The 16,420-nt window shown below is 41.5% G+C and overlaps 1 protein-coding gene across 1 annotated transcript in view; it reads right to left on the minus strand.

Moving 5' to 3' along the window:
* LOC117502369 (collagen alpha-1(XXVIII) chain-like) overlaps positions 1 to 16,420 on the minus strand; it is a 100,318-nt gene that overhangs the window by 21,183 nt on the left and 62,715 nt on the right. The window contains exon 6 of the mRNA XM_034161402.1: positions 4,957 to 5,025. Coding sequence (XP_034017293.1) covers positions 4,957 to 5,025 — 69 coding nt within the window. The remainder of the gene's footprint in view (positions 1 to 4,956; positions 5,026 to 16,420) is intronic.

A 16,420-nucleotide genomic window follows, 5' to 3' on the forward strand; every position in this document is an offset into this window, starting at 1 on the left:
GAGAGAACCAGGAAAAAGACATGCTGTGGAGGGGAGCAGAGATCGATCACTAATGATTAAATGCAGAGTGGTGCATACAGAGCAAAAAGAGAAAGAAACAGTGCATCATGGGAACCCCCCAGCAGTCTACGTCTATAGCAGCATAACTAAGGGATGGTTCAGGGTCACCTGATCCAGCCCTAACTATAAGCTTTAGCAAAAAGGAAAGTTTTAAGCCTAATCTTAAAAGTAGAGAGGGTGTCTGTCTCCCTGATCTGAATTGGGAGCTGGTTCCACAGGAGAGGAGCCTGAAAGCTGAAGGCTCTGCCTCCCATTCTACTCTTACAAACCCTAGGAACTACAAGTAAGCCTGCAGTCTGAGAGCGAAGCGCTCTATTGGGGTGATATGGTACTACGAGGTCCCTAAGATAAGATGGGACCTGATTATTCAAAACCTTATAAGTAAGAAGAAGAATTTTAAATTCTATTCTAGAATTAACAGGAAGCCAATGAAGAGAGGCCAATATAGGTGAGATATGCTCTCTCCTTCTAGTCCCCGTCAGTACTCTAGCTGCAGCATTTTGAATTAACTGAAGGCTTTTTAGGGAACTTTTAGGACAACCTGATAATAATGAATTACAATAGTCCAGCCTAGAGGAAATAAATGCATGAATTAGTTTTTCAGCATCACTCTGAGACAAGACCTTTCTGATTTTAGAGATATTGCGTAAATGCAAAAAAGCAGTCCTACATATTTGTTTAATATGCGCTTTGAATGACATATCCTGATCAAAAATGACTCCAAGATTTCTCACAGTATTACTAGAGGTCAGGGTAATGCCATCCAGAGTAAGGATCTGGTTAGACACCATGTTTCTAAGAGATGGAAAAGATGGAAAAGCACTATATAAATGCAGTCCATTTGAAATTTCAATTGCTTCATCCTTTATCTTCATTTTCAACTGCTTCTCTGGGTCAATGTTGCGGCGACAGGAAAGCATGCAGCTCATTTCCTACTTCCCTATCCCCAGTGAAGTCCTGTAACTCTTCCTGGGGGATCCCAGTTGCATGGACATGATTTGGAAAGGCACACATCTGTTTACATCAAGGGTGCTCAAGTTCAGTCCTCGAGATCTACCTTTCTGACACTCTTAGCTGTCTCCCTGTTCCAATACACCTGAATAAAATGAAAGGTTCATTAACCCTCTGGGGTCTTAGCCATCGTATACAATGGCGTCAGCCCCAGAGGGTTAAAAGCCTCCTAACGAGTCTTTCATTGGATTCAGGTGTGTTGGAACAGGGAGACAACTAAGAGTGTCAGGAAGGTAGCTCTCGAGGACCGATCTTGGGCACCCCTGGTCTACATATACGGCCCCAGAGTTGACAGTGCATGTCAGAGCACAAACCAAGCAAGAAGTCAAAGGAATTGTCTGCAAACCTTCAAGACAGGATTGTCTTGATGCACAAATCTGGGGAAGGGAACAGAAGCATTTCTGTTGCTTTGAAGGTTCCAGTGAGCACAGTGGCCTCCATCATCCATGAATGGAAGATGTTTGGATCCACTGGGAATCTTCCTAGAGCTGGCTGCTCCTCTAAACTGAGCAATCAGGAGAGAAGGGCCTTAGTCAGGGAGATGACCAAGAACCCAGCATTGGAGAGAGAGGAACCTTCCAGAAAGACAACCATCTTTGCAGCAATCTACCAATCAGACCTGTATGGTAGAGTTGCCAGATGGAAGCCAGTTTAGTAAAAGGCACATGGCAGCCCGCCTGGAGTTTGCCAAAAGGCACCTGAAGGACTCTTAGACCAGGAGAAATAAAACTCTCTGGTCTGATGACACAAATTTGTGTCAAAGGTGCATCAAAAACGTACTGAGTAAAGGGTGTGAATTCTTATGTATATGTGACTTTTAAGCTTTTTATTTTTAATAAATTTGAAAAAAAAAACTTTTTTCATGCTGTAATGGGGTGTTGTGAGTAGAATTCTGAGGGAAGAATGAATTTCATCTGTTTTTGCGATAAGGCTGTAACATAAAATGTGGAAAAAGTGAAGCACTGTGAATACTTGGATGCACTGTAAAGAAGACAGCTGAGGTGGTTTGAGATTCTGGTGAGGATTCCCTCTTGTTGTTTCCCTAAGGAGGTGTTCCAGACATGTACAACTGGGAGGAGTTCCCAGGGAAGACCAACGACCAGTGGTGGGCACTGTTCAGCTAATTCGATAACTGATAATTAATATTAATTATTATTAGCTTTTCTGATAAGTTTTAAAACCATCATCGGACCAAGTATCTTCCGATAATTTTAGTTCCGATAACTTTCAGTCCGCTTACTTCGTGTGTAGATCAGTGGTTTATGGCAGACTGGCTGTCACCTGTTGATGAAATCATCATTAAGCTCAAGACGTGATTGGCCGGCCGACACAGCGAGCATTGTGGGTTTGGACGTTACACTGTTACCATCCACTTGACACAAACAAAATGGACTAATTTGAACATTTCTTTATTTTATTTCTTTGTTTTCCCAATTTGTGGGATAATTTAATTGCAGAGACTCAGTGGGAGAGAGGAGATCTCACGGCGCAGCTGCAGGGACTTTTCTTCACCGTTTACACACTGTTTTGGATAATCAGGACGCTTCATGTGGAATATTTTCTTCAGAATTTAATGAATTCCACTGAAACAGATAAGAATTTATATTTACTACTTGTCTTTTACTCTGCCAATCAATGCATTAATGGCCATATTTTGGTTGATTAAGCCGCAGGGTTCAAAACATGTGAAAAAAGCAGCAGCTTTTAGTTCAGAAATGACTGTATATATAATACCGAGATCAACTGTGACTTCTAATACTGTTTTTGAAAGATGATGACAGTGTTTGGGGTTTTATTTTTTATTCATTAATTTTTTGTGGGTTATTTTTTTGTTTGTGATCCTTGAATTTACCCAGCAGCCCCTGTGGCACTTAAAGTGAAACTGGTTTATCAGAAGCTGACAGTGTAATCTGATGTGGCCACGTCCGAATAAGCATTATCAGTTATATGTAGTAAAGATACATTTTTTAGCGGTTTATCAGTTTAGCGTCATAAAAGTTAACTTTTCAGTTATTGGATTATTGGTTATTGAAGCTAACTTTTTGGTTAGCTGTGCCCACCACTGACTAAAAAGATTAATCCAGGTTTTGAGTATATTTCTTATTGTTACATGGGAAACAAGGTACCAGTAGATTCAGTAGATTCTTACAAATACAACAAGACCAAGCATTCATGATATGCACACTCTTAAGGCTATGAAATTGGGCTATTAGTAAAAAAAAAGTAGAAAAAGGGGGTGTTCACAATAATAGTAGCATCTGCTGTTGACGCTACAAACTCAAAACTATTATGTTCAAAGTGCTTTTTTAGCAATCCTGTGAATCACTAAACTAGTATTTAGTTGTATAACCACAGTTTTTCATGATTTCGTCACATCTGCGAGGCATTAATTTTGTTGGTTTGGAACCAAGATTTTGCTCATTTGCTAGTGTGCTTGGGGTCATTTTCTTGTTGAAACACCCATTTCAAGGGCATGTCCTCTTCAGCATAAGGCAACATGTCCTCTTGAAGTATTTTGACATATCCAAACTGATCCATGATACCTGGTATGCGATATATAGGCCCAACACCATAGTAGGAGAAACATGCCCATATCATGATGCTTGCACCACCATGCTTCACTGTCTTCACTGTGAACTGTGGCTTGAATTCAGAGTTTGGGGGTCATCTCACAAACTGTCTGCGGCCCTTGGACCCAAAAAGAACAGTTTTACTCTCATCAGTCCACAAAATATTTCTCCATTTCTCTTTAGGCCAGTTGATGTGTTCTTTGGCAAATTGTAACCTCTTCTGCACATGTCTCTGCTGTCTTCCACAGTATGTCTTTTTCCTGATTCTCTCCCCTCAGCCCCAACCAGTCCCAGCAGAAGACTGCCCCTCCCTGAGCCTGGTTCTGCTGGAGGTTTCTTCCTGTTAAAAGGGAGTTTTCCTTCCCACTGTAGCCAAGTGCTTGCTCATAGGGGGTCGTTTTGACCGTTGGGGTTTTTCTGTGATTATTGTATGGCTTTTGCCTTACAATATAAAGTGCCTTGGGGCAACTGTTGTTGTGATTTGGTGCTATATAAATAAAATTGATTTGATTTGATTTGATGTCTTTTATTTAACAGAGGGACTTTGCAGGGGATTCTTGCAAATAAATGAGCTTCACACAGGTGTCTTCTAACTGTCACAGCACTTACAGTTAACTCCAGACTGTCTTTGATCATCCTGGAGCTGATCAGTGGGTGAGCCTTTGCCATTCTGGTTATTCTTCTATCCATTTTGATGGTTGTTTTCTGTTTTCTTCCACGCGTGTCTGGTTTTTTGTCCATTTTAAAGCATTGGAGATCATTGTAGATGAACAGCCTGCAAAAATTTTTTTGCACCTGCGTATAAGTTTTCCCCTCTCCAATCAACTTTTTAATCAAACTACACTGTTCTTCTGAACAATGTCTTGAACGTCCCATTTTCCTCAGGCTTTCAAAGAGAAAAGCATGTTCAACAGGTGCTGGCTTCATCCTTAAATAGGGGACACCTGATTCACACCTGTTTGTTTCACTAAACTGATGAACTCACTGACTGAATGCCACACTACTATTATTGTGAACACCCCCTTTTCTACTTTTTTTTACTAATAGCCCGATTTCATAGCCTTAAGAGTGTGCATATCATGAATGTTTGGTCTTGTTGGATTTGTGAGAATCTACTGAATCTACTGGTACCTTGTTTCCCATGTAACAATAAGAAATATACTCAAAACCTGGATTAATCTTTTTAGTCACATAGCACTACTATTATTCTGAACACTACTGTATATTACTTATCGATAAACAAAAACCATTTATACCATTTTTAAAGGCATCTTCAGTTATTCTCCAAATGTGTTGGTTGATTCAGTGTAATTACCTTTGGTCCAGGTACGCCACGCCCAGCAGCTCCAGAGATGCCCGCTTTTCCAGGGCTGCCAGGCTCTCCCTGAGGAATATAATTAATTTCACTGAAAACAATTCTTAAATAAAATGTGAACTGATCAAACAAGAATGTTTAAAAGCTGTTTTGCAGCAAAAATAGAACAGTTTCAACAATTCTAATCCAAAATGTAAAGACTGGCGCTGTCAGAAACACATTTGTTGTTTGACAGCATCCATCTATATTATAATAGCCAAGTGGCCTCTGTGTGCATGTGTGTGTGTGTGTGTATGTGTGCGTGTATTTGGCTTTGATCACACAAAAACCCAGGAGAGCTGACATTTGCCGTTGTGTATACTTATGTATTTTGTGTCAAGGATGAATGCTGCAAAAATGTAAAGTTGAAAGGACTAATATTTTTTGGAGAAATTAGCAATTTTAGCTAACCAATTACATTTAAAATGTTGTTATTGTGGTCTATATTAGTTTAACAATGTTGTTAGTGTGATTGATTTATGGTGTTTTTGTAGCTCAATTGGTTTGATCAGTTTAGATAAGTCTCATGTTGCTATTACCATGAGTGAGTTAAGTTTCATGTTAATACCATGATTGAAATGTTTTGTGGTTTTAATGTCTTCAGCCACTGTCTTTGTTTATTAAACTAAAACCATCTGCTTACAGCACCTGTGTGTGCACGTGTGTCACTTTGATCAGGGACAAACAGAGCAACATGCTAGTTATTTCTAATATGATATGATAATATTTACCCGCTTTATCCGGAAGAAAATGGATGGATGGATGGACAGTTTCCCAACAAGCACAGACTACTCCACTCTTTCGAGTGTGTGTCACAGTCTATGAGCCACACAAGTTTTTGGTTCCACCTAAGATGACATAACAACAACAACAATCCTGTCTCTCGTCTGTATACTATCTTCAATTGTCCAAACTTAAAGATACAGAGTTATATTGAAGTGGACCACATTTCTTGTCTCATCACAAGGATTTAAAAAATGAATTGTTTGGAATATCAGTGGTTTAAAGTCATATAAACCACTGATAATGGTTTATATAACTTTGTCACTGATTCATGAACATTGTTCTCTACTTTCCTTATTTTGCTCTTGCTTGCCTCTACTGGTGGTTGGCTCTCACTGCGGTATTGTATCACTTCCTGTTCCGGAGCACCGCGGTGTTTTGCTGTATCTGTTAGCTGTTTAATCTGCACAGTTAGATTGATCTAGTTAACTAGATAACGATTTGTTTCACAGTGTAATCTTCACGTACCTTAACTAAAGCACTCCCTCTGCTGAATCACCTCTAAATTATTTACACATTATTCACTTTGTGTGTTTTTAGGAATCCGCTAGCTTAGCGCAGCTACTAGCTCTTAGCCGGTTTAGCATGGCGGCTTCTCCTGTCTCTCCCGCACTTTTCTGCTCTGGGTGTGAAATGTTTAGTTATTCCTCGGCCTCCTTTAGCAGTAATGGTACTTGTAATAAGTGTAGCTTATTCGTAGCTTTGGAGGCCAGGCTGGGCGAATTGGAGACTCAGCTCCGCACCGTGGAAAATTCTACAGCTAGCCAGGCCCCTGTAGTCGGTGCGGACCAAGGTAGCTTAGCCGCCGTTAGTTTCCCTCTGGCAGATCCCGAGCAGCCGGGAAAGCAGGCCGACTGGGTGACTGTGAGGAGGAAGCGTAGCCCTAAACAGAAGCCCCATGTACACCGCCAACCCGTTCACATTTCTAACAGTTTTTCCCCACTTGACGATACACCCGCCGAGGATCAAACTCTGGTTATTGGCGACTCTGTTTTGAGAAATGTGAAGTTAGCGACACCAGCAACCATAGTCAATTGTCTTCTGGGGGCCAGAGCAGGCGACATCAAAGGAAATTTGAAACTGCTGGCTAAGGCTAAGCATAAAGTTGGTAAGATTGTAATTCACGTCGGCAGTAATGACACCCGGTTACACCAATCGGAGGTCACTAAAATTAACATTGAATCGGTGTGTAACTTTGCAAAAACAATGTCGGACTCTGTAGTTTTCTCTGGGCCCCTCCCCAATCGGACCGGGAGTGACATGTTTAGCTGCATGTTCTCCTTGAATTGCTGGCTGGCTCTCTCTTCTAAGTCCCTGTTAGTAAATGATATAATAATTGATCAACATATTGATTTATTCTGCCTTACAGAAACCTGGTTACAGCAGGATGAATATGTTAGTTTAAATGAGTCAACACCCCCGAGTCACACTAACTGCCAGAATGCTCGTAGCACGGGCCGAGGCGGAGGATTAGCAGCAATCTTCCATTCCAGCTTATTAATTGGAAGTCCCAAAAAAACAGTTTTATTTGTTATTATCTATCGTCCACCTGGTCGTTACTGTGAGTTTCTCTGTGAATTTTCAGACCTTTTGTCTGACTTAGTGCTTAGCTCAGATAAGAAAGAAGAAATCAATTTTAAGAAAGAAATCAATTTTATTTATATAGCGCCAAATCACAACAAACAGTTGCCCCAAGGCGCTTTATATTGTAAGGCAAGGCCATAGAATAATTACCTAAAAACCCCAACGGTCAAAACGACCCCCTGTGAGCAAGCACTTGGCGACAGTGGGAAGGAAAAACTCCCTTTTAACAGGAAGAAACCTCCAGCAGAACCAGGCTCAGGGAGGGGCAGTCTTCTGCTGGGACTGGTTGGGGCTGAGGGAGAGAACCAGCAAAAAGACATGCTGTGGAAGAGAGCAGTGATCAATCACTAATGATTAAATGCAGAGTGGTGCATACAGAGCAAAAAGAGAAAGAAACACTCAGTGCATCATGAGAACCCCCCAGCAGTCTAAGTCTATAGCAGCATAACTAAGGGATGGTTCAGGGTCACCTGATCCAGCCCTAACTATAAGCTTTAGCAAAAAGGAAAGTTTTAAGCCTAATCTTAAAAGTAGAGAGGGTGTCTGTCTCCCTGATCTGAATTGGGAGCTGGTTCCACAGGAGAGGAGCCTGAAAGCTGAAGGCTCTGCCTCCCATTCTACTCTTACAAACCCTAGGAACTACAGGATTGTCTTACAGACATAAAGACATGGATGACCTCTAATTTCCTGCTTTTAAACTCAGATAAAACTGAAGTTATTGTACTTGGCCCCACAAATCTTAGAAACATGGTGTCTAACCAGATCCTTACTCTGGATGGCATTACCCTGACCTCTAGTAATACTGTGAGAAATCTTGGAGTCATTTTTGATCAGGATATGTCATTCAATGTGCATATTAAACAAATATGTAGGACTGCTTTTTTGCATTTGAGCAATAACTCTAAAATTAGAAAGGTCTTGTCTCAGAGTGATGCTGAAAAACTAATTCATGCATTTATTTCCTCTAGGCTGGACTATTCTAATTCATTATTATCAGGTTGTCCTAAACGTTCCCTGAAAAGCCTTCAGTTAATTCAAAATGCTGCAGCTAGAGTACTAACGGGGACTAGAAGGAGAGAGCATATCTCACCCATATTGGCCTCTCTTCATCGGCTTCCTGTTAATTCTAGAATAGAATTTAAAATTCTTCTTCTTACTTATAAGGTTTTGAATAATCAGGTCCCATCTTATCTTAGGGACCTCATAGTACCATATCACCCCAATAGAGCGCTTCGCTCTCAGACTGCAGGCTTACTTGTAGTTCCTAGGGTTTGTAAGAGTAGAATGGGAGGCAGAGCCTTCAGCTTTTAGGCTCCTCTCCTGTGGAACCAGCTCCCAATTCAGATCAGGGAGACAGACACCCTCTCTACTTTTAAGATTAGGCTTAAAACTTTCCTTTTTGCTAAAGCTTATAGTTAGGGCTGGATCAGGTGACCCTGAACCATCCCTTAGTTATGCTGCTATAGACTTAGACTGCTGGGGGGTTCCCATGATGCACTGAGTGTTTCTTTCTCTTTTTGCTCTGTATGCACCACTCTGCATTTAATCATTAGTGATTGATCTCTCCTCCCCTCCACAGCATGTCTTTTTCCTGGTTCTCTCCCTCAGCCCCAACCAGTCCCAGCAGAAGACTGCCCCTCCCTGAGCCTGGTTTTGCTGGAGGTTTCTTCCTGTTAAAAGGGAGTTTTTCCTTCCCACTGTCGCCAAGTGCTTCCTCACAGGGGGTCGTTTTGACCGTTGGGGTTTTTTACGTAATTACTGTATGGCCTTGCCTTACAATATAAAGTGCCTTTGGGCAACTGTTTGTTGTGATTTGGCGCTATATAAATAAAATTGATTGATTGATATAAATATCACTTTGTATAGGTTAAAAAAAGGCTCAAATTTTAGTAAAAAAATTGTGCAACTTTTTAATTGAGCTAATGGGATTTTAGAAATTGATAGTTTATACCATCTGTTCTGCTTAATTATGTAACATGGTAGCATACGTCATATGTCCTAGAATCAAATGGGCAATGACCTAGTTTACCCAAGACATCATCAGGCAATCACAAAAATATTTTTTAGCTCCTTGAAACTATTCAACCATTAAACATGACATTGTCAAAAACCTCACCTTTCCCATAGGTCCTGTTTTCAGTCATCTTAAACCTCGCTCTTCACATCAGTCCTGTTGGCATTTACAGTTGTATGCAAAGGTTTGGGCACCCCTGATAATTTTCATGATTTTCATTTATAAATCATTGGTTGTCTGGATCAGAAATTTCAGTTAAATATATCATATAACAGACAAACACACTGATATTTGAGAAGTGAAATGAACTTTCTAGTATTTACAGAAAGTGTGCAGTATTAGGCAGGTGCATAAATTTGGGCACCCCAACAGAAAAAATCCATCAATATTCAGTAGATCCTCCTTTTGCAGAAATAACAGCCTCTAAATGCTTCCCATTGCTTCCAATGAGAGTCTGGATTCTGGCTGACGGTATTTTGGACCATTCTTCTTTACAAAACATCTCAGGTTTGTTGGTTTCCGATCATGGAGAGCCCGCTTAAAATCACACCACAGATTTTCAATAATATTCAGGTCTGGGGACTGAGTTGGCCATTACAGAATGTTATACTTGTTCCTCTGCATGAATGCCTTAGTAAATTTTGAGCAGTGTTTAGGGTCGTTGTCTTGTTGAAAGATCCAGCCCCGGCACAACTTCAACTTTGTCACTAAATCATGAACATTGTTCTCCAAGAATCTGCTGATATTGACTGGAATCCATGTGACCCTCAACTTTAACAAGCATGATGGAACCACCTCCAAATTTTACTGTATGTGCAAGTGTTTTTCTTATAATGTTGTGTTCTTTTTTCAGCCATGCATACCACCCCTTGTTATGTCCAAATAACTCAGTTTTAGTTGCATCAGTCCACAGCACCTTATTCTAAAATGAAGCTGGCTTGTTCAAATGTGCTTTAGCATACCTCAAGTGACTTTGTGGTGTATACGGAGAAAAAGCTTCCTCTGCATTACAGCATCATACAGCATCTTCTTGTGCAAAGTGTGCTGTATAGTTGAATGATGCACAGAGACACTATCTGCTGCAAGATCATTTTGTAGGTCTTTGGAGCAGGTCTGTGGTTTGCCTATGACTGTTCTCACCATCCTTCGCTTCAGCTTATCTGAGATTTTTCTTGGCCTGCCACTTCAGGCCTTAACTAGTACTGTGGCTGTGGTCTTCCATTTCCTCACTATGCTCCTCACAGTTTAAACTGACAGCTGAAATCTCTGAGATAGCTTTTTGTATCCTTCCCTTAAACCATGATGTTGCGCAAGCTTTGTTTTCAGGTCATTTGAGAGTTGTTTAGAGGCTCCCATGTTGCCACTCATTAGAAGAGATGCAAAGAGGAGAATCATTTGCAAATGGCCACCTTAAATACCCTTTCTCATGATTAGATTCACCTGTGTAAGGAGGTCAAGGGTCAATGAGCTTACCAAACCAAATTTGTGTTCCAATAATTAGTGCTACATGTAAAATTCAAATCAATAAAATGATACGGGTGCCCAAATTTATGCACCTGCCTACGTTTGTTTAAATAATTATTACACAATTTATGTAAATGCTAGAAACTTCATTTCACTTCTCAAATATCTGTGTGTGTGTGTGTGTGTGTGTGTGTGTGTGTGTGTGTGTGTGTGTGTGTGTGTGTGTGTGTGTGTGTGTGTGTGTGTGTGTGTGTGTGTGTGCATATACAAAGAAATACACACAGCAAGAAAGCAGGGCATAGTGTGAGGCGTCGGGGATGAAAATCAGCACCTCCAAATCCGAGGCCATGGTTCTCAACTGGAAAAAGGTGCTTTGCCCTCTTCAGGTCGGTGGAGTGTCCTTGCCTCAAGTTCAATTCAATTTCAATTCAATTCAATTTTATTTTTATAGCGCCAAATCACAACAAACAGTTGCCCCAAGGCGCTTTATATTGTCAGGCAAGGCCATACAATAATTACGTAAAAACCCCAAAGGTCAAAACGACCCCCTGTGAGCAAGCACTTGGCTACAGTGGGAAGGAAAAACTCCCTTTTAACAGGAAGAAACCTCCAGCAGAACCAGGATCAGGGAGGGGCAGTCTTCTGCTGGGACTGGTTGGGGCTGAGGGAGAGAACCAGCAAAAAGACATGCTGTGGAGGGGAGCAGAGATCAATCACTAATGATTAAATGCAAAGTGGTGCATACAGAGCAAAAAGAGAAAGAAACAGTGCATTATGGGAACCCCCCAGCAGTCTAAGTCTATAGCAGCATAACTAAGGGATGGTTCAGGGTCACCTGATCCAGCCCTAACTATAAGCTTTAGCAAAAAGGAAAGTTTTAAGCCTAATCTTAAATGTAGAGAGGGTGTCTGTCTCCCTGATCTGAATTGGGAGCTGGTTCCACAGGAGAGGAGCCTGAAAGCTGAAGGCTCTGCCTCCCATTCTACTCTTACAAACCCTAGGAACTACAAGTAAGCCTGCAGTCTGAGAGCGAAGCGCTCTATTGGGGTGATATGGTACTAAGAGGTCCCTAAGATAAGAAGGGACCTGATTATTCAAAACCTTATAAGTAAGAAGAAGAATTTTAAATTCTATTCTAGAATTAACAGGAAGCCAATGAAGAGAGGCCAATATGGGTGAGATATGCTCTCTCCTTCTAGTCCCCGTCAGTACTCTAGCTGCAGCATTTTGAATTAACTGAAGGCTTTTTAGGGAACTTTTAGGACAACCTGATAATAATGAATTACAATAGTCCAGCCTAGAGGAAATAAATGCATGAATTAGTTTTTCAGCATCACTCTGAGACAAGACCTTTCTGATTTTAGAGATATTGCGTAAATGCAAAAAAGCAGTCTTACATATTTGTTTAATATGCACTTTGAATGACATATCCTGATCAAAAATGACTCCAAGATTTCTCACAGTATTACTAGAGGCCAGGGTAATGCCACCCAGAGTAAGGATCTGGTTAGACACCATGTTTCTAAGATTTGTGGGCCCAAGTACAATAACTTCAGTTTTATCTGAGTTTAAAAGCAGGAAATTAGAGGTCATCCATGTCCTTATGTGTGTAAGACAATCCTGCAGTTTAGCTAATTGGTGTGTGTCCTCTGGCTTCATGGATAGATAAAGCTTGGTATCATCTGTGTAACAATGAAAATTTAAGCAATGCCGTCTAATAATACTGCCTAAGGGAAGCATGTATAAAGTGAATAAAATTGGTCCTAGCACAGAACCTTGTGGAATTCCATAATTAACCTTAGTCTGTGAAGAAGATTCCCCATTTACATGAACAAATTGTAATCTATTAGATAAATATGATTCAAACCACCGCAGCGCAGTGCCATTAATACCTATGGCATGCTCTAATCTCTGTAATAAAATTTTATGGTCAACAGTATCAAAAGCAGCACTGAGGTCTAACAGAACAAGCACAGAGATGAGTCCACTGTCTGAGGCCATAAGAACATCATTTGTAACCTTCACTAATGCTGTTTCTGTACTATGATGAATTCTAAAACCTGACTGAAACTCTTCAAATAGACCATTCCTCTGCAGATGATCAGTTAGCTGTTTTACAACTACCCTTTCAAGAATTTTTGAGAGAAAAGGAAGGTTGGAGATTGGCCTATAATTAGCTAAGATAGCTGGATCAAGTGATGGCTTTTTAAGTAATGGTTTAATTACTGCCACCTTAAAAGCCTGTGGTACATAGCCAACTAATAAAGATAGATTGATCATATTTAAGATCGAAGCATTAAATAATGGTAGGGCTTCCTTGAGCAGCCTGGTAGGAATGGGGTCTAATAGACATGTTGATGGTTTGGATGAAGTAACTAATGAAAATAACTCAGACAGAACAATCTGAGAGAAAGAGTCTAACCAAATACCGGCATCACTGAAAGCAGCCAAAGATAACGATACGTCTTTGGGATGGTTATGAGTAATTTTTTCTCTAATAGTTAAAATTTTATTAGCAAAGAAAGTCATGAAGTCATTACTAGTTAAAGTTAAGTTGTCAGCCTGGCTACAGTGCTGAAAAGAAACCTGGGGTTGTTCTTATTTTCTTCAATTAGTGATGAGTAGTAAGATGTCCTAGCTTTACGGAGGGCTTTTTTATAGAGCAACAGACTCTTTTTCCAGGCTAAGTGAAGATCTTCTAAATTAGTGAGACGCCATTTCCTCTCCAACTTACGGGTTATCTGCTTTAAGCTGCGAGTTTGTGAGTTATACCACGGAGTCAGGCACTTCTGATTTAAAGCTCTCTTTTTCAGAGGAGCTACAGCATCCAAAGTTGTCTTCAATGAGGATGTAAAACTATTGACGAGATACTCTATCTCACTTACAGAGTTTAGGTAGCTACTCTGCACTGTGTTGGTATATGGCATTAGAGAACATAAAGAAGGAAACATATCCTTAAACCTAGTTACAGTGCTTTCTGAAAGACTTCTAGTGTAATGAAACTTATTCCCCACTGCTGGGTAGTCCATCAGAGTAAATGTAAATGTTATTAAGAAATGATCAGACAGAAGGGAGTTTTCAGGGAATACTGTTAAGTCTTCAATTTCCATACAATAAGTCAGAACAAGATCTAAGATATGATTAAAGTGGTGGGTGGACCCATTTACATTTTGAGCAAAGCCAATTGAGTGTAATAATAGATTAAATGCAGTGTTGAGGCTGTCATTCTCAGCATCTGTGTGGATGTTAAAATCGCCCACTATAATTATCTTATCTGAGCTAAGCACTAAGTCAGACAAAAGTTCTGAAAATTCACAGAGAAACTCACAGTAACGACCAGGTGGACGATAGATAATAACAAATAAAACTGTTTTTTTGGACTTCCAATTTGGATGGACAAGACTAAGAGTCAAGCTTTCAAATGAATTAAAGCACTGTCTGGGTTTTTGATTAATTAATAAGCTGGAATGGAAGATTGCTGCTAATCCTCCACCTCGGCCCGTGCTACGAGCGTTCTGGCAGTTAGTGTGACTCGGGGGTGTTGACTCATTTAAACTAACATATTCATCCTGCTGTAAGCAGGTTTCTGTAAGGCAGAATAAATCAATATGTTGATCAATTATTATATCATTTACTAACAGGGACTTAGAAGAGAGAGACCTAATGTTTAATAGACCACATTTAACTGTTTTAGTCTGTGGTGCAGTTGAAGGTGCTATATTATTTTTTCTTTTTGAATTTTTATGCTTAAATAGATTTTTGCTGGTTATTGGTGGTCTGGGAGCAGGCACCGTCTCTACGGGGATGGGGCAATGAGGGGATGGCAGGGGGAGAGAAGCTGCAGAGAGGTGTGTAAGACTACAACTCTGCTTCCTGGTCCCAACCCTGGATAGTCACGGTTTGGAGGATTTAAGAAAATTGGCCAGATTTCTAGAAATGAGAGCTGCTTCATCCAAAGTGGGATGGATGCCGTCTCTCCTAACAAGACCAGGTTTTCCCCAGAAGCTTTGCCAATTATCTATGAAGCCCACCTCATTTTTTGGACACCACTCAGACAGCCAGCAATTCAAGGAGAACATGCGGCTAAACATGTCACTCCCGGTCCAATTGGGGAGGGGCCCAGAGAAAACTACAGAGTCCGACATTGTTTTTGCAAAGTTACACACCGATTCAATGTTAATTTTAGTGACCTCCGATTGGCATAACCGGGTGTCATTACTGCCGACGTGAATTACAATCTTACCAAATTTACGCTTAACCTTAGCCAGCAGTTTCAAATTTCCTTCAATGTCGCCTGCTCTGGCCCCCAGAAGACAATGGACTATGGTTGCTGGTGTCGCCAATAACCAGAGTTTGATCCTCGGCGGGTGTGTCGCCGAGTGGGGAAAAACGGTTAGAAATGTGAACGGGTTGGCGGTGTACACGGGGCTTCTGTTTAGGGCTACGCTTCCTCCTCAGAGTCACCCAGTCGGCCTGCTTTCCCGGCGGCTCGGGATCTGCCAGAGGGAAACTAACGGCGGCTAAGCTACCTTGGTCCGCACCGACTACAGGGGCCTGGCTAGCTGTAGAATTTTCCACGGTGCGGAGCCGAGTCTCCAATTCGCCCAGCCTGGTCTCCAAAGCTATGAATAAGCTACACTTATTACAAGTACCATTACTACTAAAGGAGGCCGAGGAATAACTAAACATTTCACACCAAGAGCAGAAAAGTGCGGGAGAGACAGGAGAAGCCGCCATGCTAAACCGGCTAAGAGCTAGTAGCTGCACTAAGCTAGCGGATTCCTAAAAACACGCAAAGTGAATAACGTGTAAATAATTTAGAGGTGATTCAGCAGAGGGAGTGCTTTAGTTAAGGCACGTGAAGATTACACTGTGAAACAAATCGTTATCTAGCTAACTAGATCAATCTAACTGCGCAGATTAAACAGCTAACAGATACAGCAAAACACCGCTGTGCTCCAGAACAGGAAGTGATACAATACCGCAGTGAGAGCCCACCACCAGTAGAGTACAGTAGATCAAGTGGAGGAGTTTAAGTATCTCGGGGTCTTGTTCACGAGTGAGGGACGGATGGAGCATGAGATCAATATACGGATCAGTGCAGCATCTGCAGTGATGCGGTCGCTGTATCTGACCGTCATGGTGAAGAGAGAGCTGAGTAGGGGGGCAAAGCTCTCGATTTACCGATCGATCTACATTCCGATCCTCACCTATGGTCATGAGATTTGGCTCATGACCAAAAGAACGAGATTGCGGGTACAAGCGGCCGAGATGATTTTCCTCCTCAGGGTGGCTGGGCGCTCCCTTAGAGATAGGGTGAGGAGCTCAGTCACTCGGGAGGAGCTCGGAGTCGAGCCGCTGCTCCTCCACGTCGAAAGGAGTCAGTTGAGGTGGCTCGGGCATCTTTTCCGGATGCCCCCTGGACGCCTCGCTGGAGAGGTGTTCCGGGTTACATCTCTCGGCTGGCTTGGGAACGCCTTGGGGTTCCCCCGGAGGAGCTGGTGGAGGTGTGTGTGGATCGGGAGGTCTGGGCGGCTTGGCTTGAGCTGCCTTCCCCGCGACCCGACTCCGGATAAAGCG

The sequence above is a fragment of the Thalassophryne amazonica genome, chromosome 20 (assembly GCF_902500255.1).
Source record: "Thalassophryne amazonica chromosome 20, fThaAma1.1, whole genome shotgun sequence".
NCBI classification, from domain to species: domain Eukaryota; kingdom Metazoa; phylum Chordata; class Actinopteri; order Batrachoidiformes; family Batrachoididae; genus Thalassophryne; species Thalassophryne amazonica.